Source organism: Protopterus annectens, chromosome 11.part0 (assembly GCF_019279795.1).
Source record: "Protopterus annectens isolate FY-2018-M chromosome 11.part0, PAN1.0, whole genome shotgun sequence".
NCBI classification, from domain to species: Eukaryota; Metazoa; Chordata; order Ceratodontiformes; family Protopteridae; genus Protopterus; species Protopterus annectens.
This window is the reverse complement of record NC_056745.1, coordinates 617,938,650-617,957,285: the sequence shown is the minus strand read 5'-3', so window position 1 is coordinate 617,957,285 and position 18,636 is coordinate 617,938,650. Positions and strand designations below refer to the sequence as shown.

General features: G+C 43.2%; 1 protein-coding gene across 6 annotated transcripts in view; it reads left to right on the top strand.

Annotated features, from left to right (window-relative positions):
- PHF21B (PHD finger protein 21B) overlaps positions 1 to 18,636 on the top strand; it is a 2,393,713-nt gene that overhangs the window by 1,757,127 nt on the left and 617,950 nt on the right. For 4 of the 6 annotated variants that reach the window (XM_044088084.1, XM_044088083.1, XM_044088081.1 and 1 more), the window contains one exon: positions 12,476 to 12,533. In XM_044088084.1, the coding sequence (XP_043944019.1) occupies positions 12,476 to 12,533 (58 nt within the window). The remainder of the gene's footprint in view (positions 1 to 12,475; positions 12,534 to 18,636) is intronic. The other 2 variants (XM_044088082.1, XM_044088080.1) reach the window with 1 other exon arrangement.

The window sequence follows — 18,636 nt, the reverse complement described above, 5'->3', positions numbered from 1 at the left end:
TGAACCTACTATATGAACTGTTGACTGTAATTGTGCAGTTTGCATCTCAAGCGGTGATCCTGTTCATTCAGTCCATCTGCTCTGATATGTGGGTCCTCGAGCTGCTGCTTGGATCCAGTCCTGCAGCATTACTTTTCCAACCTTGAGCTCCTTTAATAATTCTTCCTTCCTGTAGTACACTTGTCCCCTTAGTAAGTTCTGATCTCATAGCAGCCTTTGCAACCAGCAGCACAATCTGAATCAGATAAGTGCCTCTCCTTTTAGACTACTAACTGTATAGGCCTTTTGAACTAAAGGTGTTCCTCTTAGTTATACCCGTGTCTTCTCTGTAGCATTGTCCTTTGTCCCCTCTTTGCAAAGCCATAATTATCACGCATTCATGCTGGAACCACCTTCTGTAGTGGCTGCAAACACTACTGGTTTGCACAGGCAGACCCTTTCAAACCCCAACTCTGTTAATGGCATTGACCACAGATGCATCTTCCCTTGGGTTCGGTCCAAGGTCTTTAAAAAGAAAACAAGGCCAGTCTTCACATATATTTCCTGGAGTTGAGAGTAGTCTTCCTAGTTTTGCAAAAAACTTCAGGACTGCCTTCCACAGGGCATGATATGCATCCAGACAGATGAGCAATAAACAAGAGGGAACTGGATTGTGTATCCCTTATATCAGGAAGCTGTGAGGTTGTGGCATGGGTGATGGGGGTGGGGGGGGTCTTTCACTGTTTTCTAATAAGAAAATGTATTCCTGTGGGACTCAGTGGCCTGGCAGACAGGCTCAGCAGGAATATCCAGTTGCCTTATAAGTGGCCTCTCAATTCATTGTCAACCAGGAAGATATTCAGTCACTGAAGCACTTCCTGCTGTGATGTATTTGACCCTCAGGGTAACCCAAATGTAGCAGCGGTTTTGCCATGGATTCCCCCAGGGGCATTCTGTCTCAGTATTGAACCCCCATGGCAACTTTACCCATACCCACCCCTTCTAATGTCTCCAGGTTTTTTCAGAAGACTTTAAGGTGCAAGGTGGCTGTCATCCTCATAGCCTCCTTTTAGCCCCGACAGATTTGGTTTCCCCTACTAAAGTCTCACTTGAAGGAACCACTCTGGCTCCTGCAGTCCAATTTTGGATCTGATCACTCACCTGTCCAGTGAGCCTCACTTGGACCTTCACAGTCTGAAAATAGCATCCTGGGTTCTCCATTTCCAGTTATTGTGAGGGATGGTTCTCTCCCTGAAGAAGTGGTCAGTGTTCTAACATCATCTCAAAAGCCTTCTAATCATAACTTTTATTGTAGCAGATGGAAAATGTTTGTATCTTGGACTTGTCCACAGAACACTGTTCTTTTTTCCAGCCCTTATAGTGGATGTTTTGTGTTTCTTCTCATCTCTGTTTCAGTCCAGCTCCAGTTTCTGTACCATCAAAGTTCAGTTCATAGGTTAGGTTCATAGGATGATTCTAGGCTATTGGCCCAGAGGCCCTTATAAGCCTAGCCAAGAATTTCACCCATGCTCTCGCAAAATCAACACCTGTTAACGGTGATTTCTATTTTTCACACTGGTTTTCATTTTTACTCAGCCTGTCACAAATGTTGCAATGTTTTCTTCAAAGGCACTTTCCTGCTATATCCACCAGTTAGACCCAGTCACTCCATTGGACTTGAATTTTATTGTATAAACTTTGACCAAGCCTCCATTTGAGCCAGCAGTCCTCACATTTTGGTCTTGGAAAACTATTTTTGTAGTGACAATCACCTCAGAGCATGCTGTCTTCAGTTTTCTCATTTTCCTCAAAGACAGGCTAACCTTTAGAACTAGCCCATTCTTTATTCCCAAGGTGACTTCAGAGATTAACATTTCTCAATCCCTTCATTTACCCAGTTTCTTTCCTGATTATGAAACAAAGGAGAATACTTGTTCCATACTTTATATGTTCACAGGCAACTATATATGTTAAGTTGTCAATCTCGCCTTCATTCTTGCTGGATGGGTTCGGAGCCGATCCTCGGCCCACTGCCAATACTAAAGCTCGAGAGCTAATTCCACCGGCTCGAGGCTCCCCTATATCCCACAATGCTAGGCGGTAACTATTCAGATCTCGTTTGCCGCTTAGCTGACGAGGTGCTTCTACCGGCTCTGGCAGGTTAGTACGTTTTCTTGTTCAGAAACTTCTATTTCAACCCCTATTTTTTCCATTTAGTATAGTTTTTATTTAAAGTATTCCATTAGTTTAAATCAGGTCCCCTCTTGTGTTAGAATTCCCTTTTTATTCCCTTCTTAACTTTTAGGCCTTTGGCCCTCTCCCTCTCCTTCCCCTAGTCCTTCAGTGTGACTGGATTTTTATTTTGGTTAAGGGTGTGTCGGTGTGTTGTGTTTGTGTTTTTCTTCACTCAGCTTTTAGGATGTCTAAAGACTCCAAGGTCTCAAGCTTCAAGAAGTGTGATTTGTGCTGTCAGAAAATGTCTCTGACAGACGGTCACACTTCTTGTGTATATTGCCTGGGACCTTTGCACCTGCAGGACTCATGTGCTGTGTGCCATGCATTCAGCCCTAGAGTGCTGCAGGAACGCAAAAATAAGTTGATTCTACGTGGCTTGTTAAAGCCTGAAGGCCCCCCGACCCAGTCTGCGTCGGGGAAGCCTTCTAAGACTTCCAGACTGTCGGCCCCAGTTTCAGAGCCGTCCCCTGGAAGCATTGAAATGGCTTCAACATCGGCTCCAGCTGGAGCCAATGTTTCCAAATCTCATACCATCACCTCGGCTCTGGCTGGAGCCGAGGTTGACAAGTCTCAGTTGGCTCCGATAGGCTTATCGGAGCCACCTTCAAAGAAGAGGTCTAGGTCCCCTTCCATCGGCTCCATCCATTCGCCCGGGATCCCCTCTTCTATCGGAACGGAGCCATAGGTCTCATTCCTCTCGGTCCTCCAGGCTGTCCGACCATGATTTACAAAGGGTGGTGAGTAGACTTCTCAAGTCCGAGGCACTGGCCCAAATGCTGCATAGCCCTACTCAACAGTCAGCGGCTATTTTCATCCCTGATTTTATTCCTCCCCCGACTCCTTTGAGTTCGGAGCCGGGGCTCATCGGAGCCGTGGCTGTCGGTGCTTCGGAGCCGATACCTTCCCTTTCGGCTCCGTCGTCTGCTCCAATTTTCTCATTGGAGGGATCTCGGCACCGTGCTTCCCTCAGCTCCGAGGGGGCGAGTGGCATCGGACCCTTGTCCGACCCCATTCTCCCTCTCAGAGCGTCGGCGCTGGTGAGTTCGGCTCCGACATCGGCCTCGGAGCCATCCCTGTCGGTGCCGGGGGGGTCCTTGTCTCCTCGAGCGGGACCTCCGCCTTGCCTGATAGGGGCTGAGGTCATGCGGAGCGTGCTAGACCCAGTGTCTACCCCACAGTCGGCTCCGTCAGCTCCTCCCTCTTCAGTGCCTGCGGTGATTTCTACCCATCCCCTTGTATCAGACCGCAGAGAGCCAGCTCCTCAGGTTTCCCCATTGGGAATTTCCTCCTCTTCCGAGGCCCCTCCTGATCCAGTAGGAGAACCCCCTTGGAAGAGACAGTGCAAGAGGAAGCACATTGACTCCCCTGAGTCTATCACCTCTGACACTGACTTGGAGGAATCTGAAGCTTCCCCTCGGTCCCCCTCTGAGGATGTCTCCTTTGCTGACATATAACCAAAACCAAAAGGAAGGTGCTTGAGTGACAAATAACCAAAAGAAAGGCACCAGTTCAACAACGAAGGTGCAAAAAGTTTATTGGGCATACACAGAGTCCACCACAGCAATCCACAGTACGCAGTGTAAAACACATCAACGTTTCGTCAATCCTTCATCAGACAGTATAAAAACACACATTGCCTACAAAACTGAATACTTAAATACACTTAATTGAAATTCAAATCAGCCAATAGCCATAGTACATTAATTGACCACAAAGTTAATTAGTGAATGCTGAACCACATTAAAAGTGCAAATACAGGTTTTAAATACATATTGTATAAAGTTCCCTATCTAAAGGATGAATGTGAGAATAAAATGGGATTAAATGAATATGTTTTGAAACAGGTTCTAAAATACATTTTGTAATATACTCTCTATAAAATCCATTCAGAAATAGTCTAAAATATAATAAATTCAATGTTCTAAATAAATAATGAACACAGTAGTTAAAAACAATACTACACTCTACTGGTAAAAGGTGGTATTACAACACAAAACAATTTGGTCATCATATAGTAAATATGGTTAGCTAGTTTTATTTTTTTATTTTTTATATTCTTATATTGTTTTTATAGATTTTATAATTTAGCTGCTCTTAATTTTAAGACAGGTGCTAGTGAAACCATGTCATTAATTCCTGGATATTTATTGGATTCTAAAATTATTTGCCAGTATAATTCTCTGTATTCTAGGAGTGTTTCCCACATTCCCCCTCTTGGATCAATAGGGACCACTTCCACCACAAAGAATTCAAAACTAGAATCATTACAAGTTAAAGTATGTTTATACAGAGAATTGTTTGCACGTGATGTTCTGATGTCATATATATGTTCATAAATCCTTTGTTTGATTCTCCTTTCGCTTTTTCCGACATAAAATGCCTCACATTTCTTACACAAAGCGACATAAATTATTCCTTTTGTGTTACAGTTAACAAAAGATTTCAATGTCAGTTTTTTTCCTAGCACCTAAATAGCAGCTATTCCCTGTTTTTAGATATGAACAATACCTACAGGCTCCACATTTGAAAACCCCAGTTTTTTTCATACTTTTGTCAGTCACCTCTCTAGAACCCCTCTCTATAATTCCTTTTATGTTGTTACCCTTCTTGTAAATAAATTTAATCTCATTTTCAAAAATGTGACTAAGGTCAGATACTTTGGAAAAATTTGTCCATTCCTTTTCAAAGATTTTTTTGACTATACTTGATTGTCCATCATAGGTGGTGATGAGACCTGATACAAATCCTTCATTGGAAGAAACTTCTGGCAACATTGCCATTTCCACTGTCTCACGCTTACCAAGTATGGGTTCGAATCTAGTTTTCCTCCCAGCCAATACTTCATGCATTATATCTTCAAATAATTCCTTTGGGTAACCTCTTTTCATAAACATCTTACTCAGAATATCACATTCGTTCATAAAAGTTTCATCATCCGAGGTCATCCTACAAATTCTGACCAATTGTCCTTTCAAAACACTTTTTTTCTGATAAAACGGGTGGGAACTAGAAAAATGTAAATATGTGTTAGAGAATGTCTCCTTTCTATGTACCTTCGAAACAAATTTATCCTCAGTCTTCTAGTTTCTAGATTCTAGTTTTGAATTCTTTGTGGTGGAAGTGGTCCCTATTGATCCAAGAGGGGGAATGTGGGAAACACTCCTAGAATACAGAGAATTATACTGGCAAATAATTTTAGAATCCAATAAATATCCAGGAATTAATAACATGGTTTCACTAGCACCTGTCTTAAAATTAAGAGCAGCTAAATTATAAAATCTATAAAAACAATATAAGAATATAAAAAAATAAAAAAATAAAACTAACCATATTTACTATATGATGACCACATTTTTTTGTGTTGTAATACCACCTTTTACCAGTAGAGTGTAGTATTGTTTTTAACTACTGTGTTCATTATTTATTTAGAATATTGAATGTATTATATTTTAGACTATTTCTGAATGAATTTTATAGAGAGTATATTACAAAATGTATTTTTGAACCTGTTTCAAAACATATTCATTTAATCCCATTTTATTCTCACATTCATCCTTTAGATAGGGAACTTTATACAATATGTATTAGTTTTTAAAACCTGTATTTGCACTTTTAAAGTGGTTCAGCATTCACTAATTAACTTTGTGGTCAATTAATGTACTATGGCTATTGGCTGATTTGAATTTCAATTAAGTGTATTTAAGTATTCAGTTTTGTAGGCAATGTGTGTTTTTATACTGTCTGATGAAGGATTGACGAAACGTTGATGTGTTTTACACTGCGTACTGTGGATTGCTGTGGTGGACTCTGTGTATGCCCAATAAACTTTTTGCACCTTCGTTGTTGAACTGGTGCCTTTCTTTTGGTCCTTTGCTGACATCCTTGAAATCCTGAAACAGAGGGGGAACTGGCCCACCCTTAACCCTTCAGAGGACGAGTCAGTTTACCTTGAGGCATTTGGCACTCGCCCTTCCACCTCCTAGGTGTCCCCTCCCTTTGACCCCCTTATGGAAGTGGTGGCAAGGAAGGCTTAGATGGCCCCTGATTCAGTGGAACCTACCCTAAGGAGGCCATCAAAATTTATCACTGCCCCTAAGGAGAAAGAGTTTCTATCTAAAGGTGTCTCTGTTGATGCCATGGTGGTGGCCGCAGCCACTAAGAAGGAGTTAGCCGATCCTTCGGTACCTGTCCATCCTCCTAATAAGGAGTCTAGGACCATGGACAGGTACGGTAAGCGGATGTTTTCATCAGCGACCTTTTCAATGTGGTCGCTGAACTACTTATGTCACTTCACCCGTCTCCAGAGAGATTTGCTCAAAGATATGGGTGAGGCTATACAGGATCCAACAGCTGCGGGGTTCCAAGACAAAATGAACTCCCAGTTGGCAACCCTGAATTCGATTGTTAACTCCTCCATGCGGCTTATCTCATATGCTGCTGATGGGGCGAGGAGGGCCGCAGGCACAGGTGTAGCTTTTACGACGTCACGCCTGGATGCGGCTTTGCAATTTTGCGGACCCTTTCAAGGCATCCTTCACCAATTCCCCCTTTGATGGCTCAACATTGTTTGGTCCTCAGGTGAGGGATACATTGACTAGGTGCGAGGTGGAAGGTAAGACTCTCTCTGCCGTGGGAGTCCGTTTTTCTACCCCTTCTAGACCTTATCCAAAAGGTCAGAGGGGAGGAAAAATGTGGTTCCGCAAACCTCAGGGAGTCTCATCTGACGCACAACGTCGATTCCCCTGTAGAGGCAGAGGGGGGGAATAACAATAGACGCCACCCTAGAGGCAGAGGAGGTCCGCAAAACCAGGGTAGCAGAGAAACTTTCTCTGATAAACCCTTTCAGCATCCCTGAGGAGCTGCCCAGCTGTCCACCTTCGGAGGCAGTCGGGGGAAGATTATCACTGTACCCAAAAGCCTAGCTTTCCCTCACCCAAGACAAATGGGTAGAGTCAGTCATATCCGAAGGTTACAAAATTCTCTTTATTCACATCCCATCCCAACCCAAAGGATCCCTTCCAGACGTTCCACCCAGTCTAAGGGAACAAGCAGCACTAGAAATATCAAAGCTGCTATCAAAAAGAGCTATCCAATCAGTCCCAGCAGACCAGCAAGGATCCGGAATCTACTCCAAATTCTTTTTGGTACCAAAAAAAACAGGAGACTGGAGACCTATACTGGATCTCAGCAAGTTAAACAATTATATCAAAAAAACAAAATTCCGGATGGTCACGCTACAGTCCATTCTACCCTTCTTGGGTCAGGACAATTGGATGTGCTCGATAGACCTTCAGGATGCGTACTACCATATCAAAATGCACAGATGCTCCAGGAGGTTTCTCCGCTTCAGGTTGGGAGCCAGTCACTACCAGTTCAGAACCCTGCCCTTTGGTCTCACTACAGCCTCCCGAGTGTTTACCAAATGCATGGCAGTGGTCGCGGCTCACTTGAGACGTCAAGGATTCCAGGTGTTTCCATATTTAGATGACTGGCTCCTTACCGCCACCACCACCAGACGTCAACTGCTTCTATCCAGAGACTTCACCATCCAAACTTGCCAAGCTCTAGGCATTTCAATAAATTTCGAAAAATCTGCCTTGTCAATTTATTACCTTTATAGGTGCCACCTTAGACACACTCAATCTTTCCGCCAGACTTACAGAGCAAAGAGTGTTAAATATCCGCAAACAAGTTTACCTTCTATTACAATGCAACAAGGTCAAAGCCAGGGTAGTCTTGAAGGTATTAGGACTCATGGCAGCTACTATCACCCTTCTCCCCTTAGCTCGTTTCCACATGAGGATCCTCCAATGGATGCTGTTTACTCAATGGTCCTTCCAACAGCTCCCGATGTCTCACATCATATTAATAACTCAATCATGCAAGAATCACCTGTCTTGGTGGATCACATCACCTCAGGTTCTCCAGGGCAGACCTTTCATTCTTCCCCCCCAGTCACCACGGTGACAACGGACACCTCCCTGATCGGGTGGGGGGGGGGGGGGGCATTATCAGGGCAGGACAGTCCAGGGCACGTGGCAACCTTTCGAGTGCCACTTGCACATAAGTGTCTTAGAGATGAGAGCAGTGCTTTTAGCGTTGCAAGCCCTTCAGGACTCTCTTCCCACAGGGACTATTGCAATTCAGACGGACAACATGTCCGCAGTGTGGTACATCAACAAACAGGGTGGAACCAGATCCTACCCCTTATGTCGAGAGGCACTCAGACTTTGGCAGTGGGTGATTTCTTCTCAACGTTTTCTGATAGCAACGCACATTCCCGGGAAGTCCAACATGATTGCGGACAAGTTGAGCAGGGCCATTCTCATGCTCCACTAGTGGTCTCTAAAGAAATCAGTGCTGGAAGAAGTCTTCCAAAGATGGGGCCAGCCTTGCTGCGATCTTTTTGCTACTCCCCAAAACAGCAAGTGTCACGACTTCTTCACTCTCTTCCCGTTACCAGGCCATCCCACCAGAGACGCTCTAGTCCACGATTGGCCCCGGGGACTTCCGTATGCTTTTCCCCCTTTTCCACTGATATCTCAATTAATTCAGAAAGCTATCACCTTGAGAGTTACAATGATCCTCATTGCCCCTTACTGGCCTCGACAGATATGGTTTCCGTTCCTCCATCATTACCTGTTGGAGCAGCCTTGGCATCTGGACCCGGTGCCAGATCTGTTGACCCACCAGTCGGGCCAGCTGCACCACTCCCTTCATTCTCTCAACCTCACAGCGTGGTTTCTCCAATTCCTACCCTAGCCAGGCTTCCCTTAATCTCTCATTCGGTCCGAAACATCCTGATAGCCTCTCACAAATCTTCTACCCGGAAGATTTATAATAGTAAGTGGAAACGTTTTTCCTTCTGGGCAGCATCATAAAATATAGACCCCTTCACTGCACCTATGCAGTCTATCCTAGACTTTCTGGCAGAGCTCTTTCATTTAGGCTCTTCTTCATCTACCATTAGAGTACAACTAGCTGCTATATCTAATTTTCATGTAGGTGTCTCAGACTCCAGTATCATGTCCCATAAGCTCTGCAAAGCCTTTTTAAGAGGTGTTTTTCTGCTCAAGCCCCCAATCAAAGATCCCCCACCTCAATGGGACTTGAATTTGGTTCTGGCATCCTTGATTCCCCCCCCCCTTCGAACCAGCGGCTTCATGCCCTCTTAAGTTGCTCTCATGGAAAACACTTTTTCTAGTAGCCATAACTTCAGCTAGAAGGCTGTCTGAACTTCATGCTCTGTGCAGTCGTCCTCCTTACTTAGTTTTCCACAAAGATAGGGTGTCCCTCCGGACTAATCCGTCCTTCTTACCTAAGGTTTCCTCTGAGACAAACCTGAACCAAACGATTGATCTCCCCGTCTTCTTCCCTGACTATTCCAACAGGTCAGAACAAAAGTTACATTTTCTAGATGTTCACCACCAACTTAGATATTATTTAGACAGGACTAAACAGTTCAGGAAATCTGATCAGCTTTTCCTGTCTTATGCGGAAGGGAAATTGGGCCTTCCAGTTACTAAAGTGTCCCTTTCAAGATGGCTTACCTCTATAATTACCTTCATCTATGAAATCAGACATCAAAAACTGCCTTCAAGACCTAGAGCTCATTCAACTAGGGCATTAGCTACATCTGTAGCTTTTCAGGACAGGCTGCCAATAGATTCTATTTGTACAGCAGCCACTTGGGCTTCTCCTCCTACCTTCATTTTACATTACAAATTGGATATGGCCTCCAGAAACCATGCCAACTTTGGTTCCACTGTTCTCAAGAGTCTGTTCCGATAGGCCACCCGGAATAAGGTGCTAGGACGGTCCCATCCAGCAAGAATGAAGGAAATTGACAACTTAACATTAAGAAGTTATGTACCTACCATAACGCTCCATGTTAGTTGTCGCCTTCTCGCTTCTTTCTTAAGGCCCCACCCTCCTTCCCCGTAGCCTGGACAGACCAATAGGAAATTTTGGGATCTTCCTTTAGAGTTTTCCTTCCCACATGTTCTACCACCTCTATTCCCCCTTTTATGTTTGTGGTAGCTTACATTCAGGTTTATATAGAGGTGGGTTCTTTTTTCTCCATACTGTGGAGACCAGAACTGCTTGGTTTAGCTATCAAACGAGATCTGAGTAGTTACCGCCTAGCATTGTGGGATATAGGGGAGCCTCGAGCCGGTGGAATTAGCTCTCGAGCTTTAGTATTGGCTGAGTCGGAGCTGAGGATCGGCTCCGAACCCATCCAGCAAGAAAGAAGGCGAGAAGAAGACAACTAACATGGAACGTTATGGTAGGTGCATAACTTCTTATTTTCCATCATAAAACACATTCTGTCAGGAAAGGATGAGCAGCTTTTTGTTTCGTTTGCTCAAAATAAATTTAGGGACAAGCCATCCAAATATTTCTTTCAGGAAGGTTATCCAGTTGCAATTCCTTCAGATATGAATCCCACAACAAACATCAGTCATGTAAACCAAGGGGTTATTCTACTAGAACCATGGCAATATCTATAACTTTCTTTAGCACCTACTCTATGAATCATGCATGTGGAACTACCATTTGATTTTCCATTCATACCTTTATAAAACACTACAAGGTGACCAGGGTTAGAGCATCCTTCTGTGCTTCCATCCTACAGGTCTTTTGTCTTGATGCCATCCAGGATATCCATAGCTTAGGATTCTCGCCTGCATGACAGATCTGATGGACAGAATGAATAGGACATGAAAGTTATGTATTTACCATAATGATATATTGTTTCATTCCAGTTTACCAGATAAAACAACCCTCCCTCCTTCCTTCCTTCTGTTCTGCAAGACTTGAAAGGGTAGTGCTTCATATACTTTGAGTCCAAGGCACACAGATTGCTAATGTCCGGGTCTTCAGGTGCCGAACTAGATTTGAGCTAACTAGGGTGACAGGTGCATTTAAGATAAGGAAGAATTCTTAAAGGGCTCAAGACTAGAGTACTGATTCTGCCATATCAAATTCTAGCAGTAGCTTTAGGACCCACAGTTCATATAGGATGGACTAGAATGAAAGGATATGTCATTATGGTAAGTAAATACCTTTTGTATTATGCACAGTGACTCGGAAATCATCCTTTACTGCAAATTTATTGCATTACCATACCACAGTAGTAGTGCCCAGGATGATTTTGTTGAATTTTGTAATGAAAAAATATGTACCATGCCAAAGTCAGATATATTGATTTTTGCAAATGAGCGTAATTAACTTTCAAAATTTCCAGTATTTTGCCAGTAGAATGAAGTATGCATTTTTCTAAGGAATGCCATAAATGCAATATTTCTCTTTCTACTAACTGAAACCTGCTATCTCAAAAAGCAAGTTAACCTTTAATAGAGGAACTCTTTTCTATCAGAACACAGTGTAGATTGTAAAATTCTCTTACCTAAGCTGTTTTAGCTCACATGTTATTGCACATAAAAATGTTATTGTTTTATAAGATTAGTAATGCAAAAGATTTCTATTTATGTTTAACTAGCTGGGTAGGCTGGTCCAGGGACCCTTTTCATTTACTACCCAAGTAAAAATCTGAATATTACAAATATTTCTGCGCAGCCTAAGATTTCCAATCTCCCCATGTCTGCATTAATGTCAATAACATTCCCATCTCTTATGTCATAGGGTGGTGTACTACACCTATGACTCCAATCTTTTTTGGTGGGAAAATGTGATTCAGAATCTGACTGTATATGTGTACACTTGTATAGATAGACACTAAGAAACATGCATGCACATATGTATAGACAGACAGTAAGACTGACTTACATAGTCAGGACATGCGCTTTATTCTGTGAAGTTACTATATTCTTGTTATAGAAAAAGAAACCCATTACATTGCAATAGTAGCTCCAAAATAAAATGTTTCAGAATAGCTGTCAAGGGTGTAATCATGTTTGTCAGGATTCTAAGCTGTCAGTGAGAAGTAAACAAACAAGTATAGACTTTGTCATGCCTGGCTCAGTCTCTGTGAAGAAGCAACTTATAGGTAGTTACCAAATAAATGTTGCCTCAGCTATTTCCCATCATGAAATCAATAACTTTACTATGGGCATTAGATGATGTAGCTTTCTCTCTTTTCATTCTTGCAGAATACTAAATGTATGTTCATCCTAGTTTGTCAGATTGGACACAGGCCTTTTTAACCAATGTTTAAAACTAGTAGTAGTATTTGAAAACTGTGAATTAAGAAAAAATTGCACCATACATAGAAAATACATTGTTGTTTCTTTGTTGCCAGCAGAAGAAACGCCTCCCATCAAATTATTTGAATAATCCCCTGTTTCTCACAGCAAGAGGTAAGCCATTTAAAATTACTTGCCTTTTATGCTGGATACCAGCAAATTCACAACTGTACTAGAACATGTCCTTATATTCTAATGTATCAGTATTCTTTACATGAGGGGTCCTCCCACGAGTGACCTGACGTCTGGCCGGTGTACAAGAGCTTTTAAGCACTCCAAGTACGTGGGATGTCGCAATGTATGGCTTAGGAGTACATTGGCCATAAAAGCAGAGTCCACACATACAATCCTCAGAACTTCTCTGCCGCCTGTCTGAACGCCATCTTCAAACATCAGTCTGTTCGCCCAAGTCATTTGCTGCTGGTCCACTTTTCAGATAAGTGCCCTGTTGGTGTTTTTTCTCTTTTCTCTTGCTACTGCTTTCTGTTGTGAGAGTTTCATGTCATCCAAGAAATGAAAGTGCCAATGTGGGAGACAGATTCCACATAAGGATAGTCACGACCCGTGTTTCTTTTGTTTGGGGCCTACGCACTACCAGAAATCCTGCTCTGTTTGCCAGGCCTTCATCCCTAAGACCCTACATAACCATCTTTCATGTCTAAATATTTACATACAGAATCAGCAACTGATGCATTTAGCTAGGGACATTATGGAGGGTACATCTGGGCCTACTGTCTGAGTTGAAGAGGAAGGCCAAGAAGCCGGGGTCTCAATCTTCATCTGCACCTTCTACTTTTGATGTTTCCATCAAGGTCGATGAAGACCCAGAGATCCGTTTGGAGCTTGGGTCTGGTTCCTTGGCAGGTACTACATCAGACACAGTCAAGGAATCTGCCTTAGGCACATCCTTGGAGGCTATGCAGACATCTGCATCGGACAGTCAGGGGGAAACCAAGGCTCATTATTTCAGAAGGCCCTAGGGGTATCCCTCATATTCTCTTTAGAGAGGATATTCCTAATACTGTAATTGAGCATAGGCCTATGTCGGTTTGCTACACTTTTTATCAGGCAGATGTACTGTTAATTTATTTATTTATTGCATTTGTTAACTGGGAAAGTCCACTGGGCCTAAAATGAGCCCATTTTCAGTGGAGGCCCAGGGAGAAAAGCTCCACATTTAATTACATACAAGGAAATGTTGCACACAATATAGAGTATATAAAACTGTCGTAGTACGTGAAAATCAAATTGATAACGGTGAAGATTGTTTACAATCATGGTATGAATGTAGAAATAGAAAATTAGTATACATTCAAATAACATATAAGAATATATATATATATATATATATATATATATAGTATTTGTGGCAGTGATGAATATTCACTTATGAGTAAGAATAGAAGGAGACAGGTGGGCTAAGTGGTAGAGATAAAGCAAGAAAAAGTGACAGCAGAAGGAGTTAGTGTGGTAGACAGAAGGAGAAGATATACCAGTAATTTAATGGAAAAGAGTAAGTTAAATGGAGAAGAGAATTAAAAAAAGAAGCAGAAAACCAAGCACATTTCTGCACCTAAGACTCCACAATCCGATTGGGAAACCTTTTTCTCAAGGCTTGCTTAATGCAGTCTTGGCTGTTAAGCGTCCTTCAGCTGATTCTGTTTCTCCTTTGACTTCTTCCCCACTTATGAGAGTCAGGGTTCTGGAATCATCTGAGGATGAGGCCTCTTCTGAGAATGAATCATTGGCCTGTTCCACTCATATTTCTTCCCCCCTTGAATATGCTTCCCTGAGGAAGGTCTAATGGTGCAGATTTTCCAGTAGAAGAGATTACCTTTGGGGAAACCTTAGCTAAACAGAGAATTTTTAACTGGGGCTGCTCTTAGGTTTCTGATGTGCAGAAAAGATAAGATCTTTTACAAATGGAGTCTCTTTCCCCTTCTGCTGTACTTCGTCTTACCACCCTTTTGAATGCATTTTCTTCAACATCTAAGGCCCCAGACTCACAGGCCCCTGCCCCTAAAAGGTCTGATAGGTTTTATAAGGTGTCAGACAACTGTAAATTTCTTTACAGATGTCCTTCAGCAGACCCTGCAGTGAATTTTATTGCTTCTGACAAAACTTCCAGACTATTTCCATTCACCAAGATTAGGGAAAAAGTTCTATACTTCTGCACCATAGCTTTCCATGCTGTAAAGTACCAATCCCATATGAACAGTAATGATTTGGCTTTTCTTTCTCAAGCCACTCAAGCAGATGTTCATCGTGTTACACTGCTGCAGTCATTACACTTGGATTATCCTACCATCAGGCGGTTCCCCAGTCGGCCTGAGTTCCAAAGTCTTGGTCTGGCGTTGGTTGCTGTCACCTCCTCCCTGACGTCAGTGCGACAGGGGTATATAAGATGCAGCCAACGCCATTTTCTTCAGTCTTTCTTGCTGTGTGGTGCCCGAAGCAGAAGCAGTTCGCAAGTGCCGGTCGGCCGACTCCTGAGATTTTCATTCCGAATCCAGAACCGAAGTCTTCTACAAAGCTAAGTACCCCATTGGGGAAACTTTTTCTTGCCTCAGACTGATGTCAGTAAAGGTTAATAACTGTATTTCATGTGGGAAGCAAATACCTCATAAGAATTTCCACTCCTATTGTATTCCATGCCTAGGCCCAGACCACAACGTCACTGGTTGTCAGTTTTGTGCTAGGTTTAACAAGCATACTATTAAACGTCGTTTGATTTTGCCCGACATTATTTTGGCAGAAAATTCAATTACACCATGCTGTTGGAACTCCCGATGACAGGATTGCATAAAAAGCGCAAAGACAATGACAGGCATCCGAGGCCCAAAACTGACAACGAGGCCTCTTCTAGGCCAGTCGCCGGTTCTCCGGTGTTCAGCGAGGCACCTACGCAGCCCCTGACGACCGGTTCCACAGAACCACAGACCGCATCTGCCTCCCACGTGGAGCTTGCTGGGCCTTCGGACGCTACATGTTTTCAGCCTACCAAAATTAACCCATCTGAGGGTACCGAAGTAGCTGAGCAACCCACAGCCTCAGAGGGTGTCTTCAGACCTACCCAGTTAACTCTTAATCCCTCTACTAAGTCTAAGGCCCCCTTAAAAGCAAAGAAACAGATTCAGCATTCTCCAGCACAGGTTTCCATGCCTAAGAAACAAATGCTCAAAATGACCGAAGACCTAATCACCCTGATCAGGGGGCCCCATCCCCCTCCTGATAAAAGACCCAGACAGGAGGCAGACTATGTTCTTCAGATTCATCCTCAGACCTAGGATATTCCTTACCCCCTTATGAGGATTATGATGCTGAGGAATCAATTCCATCAGCCTCTCCGCCTTTTGACTACTCCTTTGGGGAGACATTATATACCATGAGGGAGCACTTCCATTGGGAAGGCCAGGATTACTCAGAATCCAAGAAAAGGCTCAGAGACTTCCTTTTATTGCCTCAACACAGACCCCTTGCTATTCTGCCAGTGTTGGATATTGTGGATGATGTCTACACTGAATCCAGCTTAAACCCTGACTCTTTACCTCCAGCCCCTGTTAAACCTGATAGATATTACAGAGTTCCTGACTCTCACAAATTTCTGTATAAAAGCCCTTTTGCCGACCCTGAAACTATTTCTCAGGGACCCAAAGGGATTAAAGCCTCATCAGCAAAAAACCCAGTTCCCTCTGACAGAGATCCCAGAGCATTAGACAGATGGGGAAAGAAAGTATATACGTCTGCAACCTTAGCAATGAGAGCCTTAAATTGCCAGTTTCACATGCTAAAATATCAGCAATTTTTGATGTCTCAGTTAAAACAAGAAATGCTTACAGATTCAGATCCTCCTAATTTTAAAGAAATGTAGGATTTATTGCATGTAGCTGAACAAGTGGGAAAGCATACTTTGCAATGTGGTTTTGATTCTTTAGAGGCCTCCTGTAGAGCAGCAGTTACAGGCTCTGTCATTAGAAGACATACTTGGTTAAAAGAACATACGTTGCCAGATCTTGTTAAAGCAAAATTATTGGATGCACCTTTACAGCATGATGTGTTATTTGGAGTTAAGGCAGAAAAGGTATTAAAGAAAATGGAGGATAAGGCAAAATCTATGCAAACGGTAAAGGATTTCTTAACAGGTTCAGCCACCAAGATTTAGCAGAAATTGGCCAACAAAGAAATGGTCCTTTCCGGGTACAGACAGACCTCAAAGAAGCAGATACAGACGTCCGAGAGGTAGAGGTCAACCACAAGGTCCTTACAGGCCTTGACAATGGGGTGCACCAGGCCAGAAAGAAGGGGAAGACAGGCCCCAACCATATAAAAAGCAGCCTCAATGACTTCCCATTACAGCTGCCAGACAACGCTCTCTTGGCAGCCCCCTTGGGAGGAAAACTAGCACTTTTCTATCACAATTGGCATTGGATCACCAAAGACAAACGGGTTCTCAACATTGTATCTCAAGTTTACAGGTTCCACTTTCACACTCTGCCAAGGTTAAAAGGAATGCCAAATCTGCCACCAAATCAATGGGCAGAGGCTCAAAAACAAATTACAGCACTCATGGAAATGAGAGCTATTCAAGAGGTACCACCATCAGAGCAAGGACAAGGATTTTATTCAAGACTCTTTCTGGTTCCCAGAAAGGACAAAGCCTGGAGGCTCATTCTGGATCTTTCTTCTCTAAACACATACCTGGATGTTCCGAAATTCAAAATGTTAACACTACAGCAGCTTCTTCCCATGCTGGGCAAGAAAGCTTGGCTCATGACTTTGGACCTCAAGGAGGCATACCTGCATGTCCCTATCAGACAAAGCTGCAGAAGATACCTCAGATTCATAGCAGGTTCAATGCACTATCAATTCTCTGCACTGCCCTTTGGCTTATCTACTGCGCCCAGGGACTTTACAAAGTGCCTGACACCAGTAATTGCATTTTGTAGACAGAAAGGAATTCAAATTTATCCGTACCTGGATGACTGCCTGATTCAAGCAGAGAGCAAGGACAATCTTCTAGAGCATCTGGCATTTGTAAGACAGTTAAGTTGCCTGGGGTACACAGTAAACAAAAATAAATCAAAACTAGTGCCCTCACAAGAGATAATATTCCTGGGTGCCAGCTTGAACACAACGGCCCAGATGGCTTATTTCACGCCAGACGAGCAAGGACAACTGACTCAATACTTTCAATTGATGGCAACAAAAACCCAACTCCCTGCAAGAAAAATTCTGCAGGCCTTGGGTTACATGGCATCCTGCATACTACTAATTCCATATGCCAGACTGCATATGAGGAAACTACAATGGTACCTAAAGAATGTATGGTCTCAACACTGTCAATGTTTGGAAACAGTTATACCACTAATTCCTTGCCTTCAACAGGAGTTTCAATGGTGGGCTCAAGCATCATCTCAACAAGGGCCAGCCTTTTACTCAACCCACAGCCAGGCAAACACTGACAACAGATGCATCGGATTACGCCTGGGGAGCACACATGGCAGGAGAATGTATTCAGGGCAAGTGGCCCGCAGAACAAATGCATCTTCACATCAATCAAAAAGAGATGTTAGCTGTACAAAATGCTCTTATAGCTTTCAAGGACATGCTGTATCCAGGACAAATATTACTAAAAACAGACAACACCACAGTAATGTGGTACATAAGCAAGGGGGCACTCACTCCTACCCCCTCTGCAGACAAGCCATGACCTTGTGGAACACAGCTCTAAACTGTCAAGTTCATCTTCAAGCACAATTCCTGCCAGGAGAGAAAAACACACTGGCAGACGACTTAAGCAGAAACATCATGGATCCCCACGAATGGAAATTGAATCCATAAATATTCAGAATGGTAACACAAAAATGGTGGAGCCCGGACATAGATCTGTTTGCGTCCCCAATGAATTGCCAGCTACAGAAATTCTGCACAAGGAGTTACCATCCACAAGCATGGAAAGTGGATGCCCTCTCATTCAGCTGGAAAAACCTGCAAGTATACGCTTTCCCTCCACTACCTCTCCTTCCAAAGGTTCTCATAAAAGCCAGACAAGAAGAGCCAAAGATGATCCTGATTGCTCCAGACTGGCCACGCCAGCACTGGTACCCAATCCTAAGGAATTTAGCACAAGAACCACCCTGGATATTGCCTCAAATCCCACATCTGCTGACTCAGCACAACAATCAGATACTTCACAGTCAACTACAGACCTTAAACC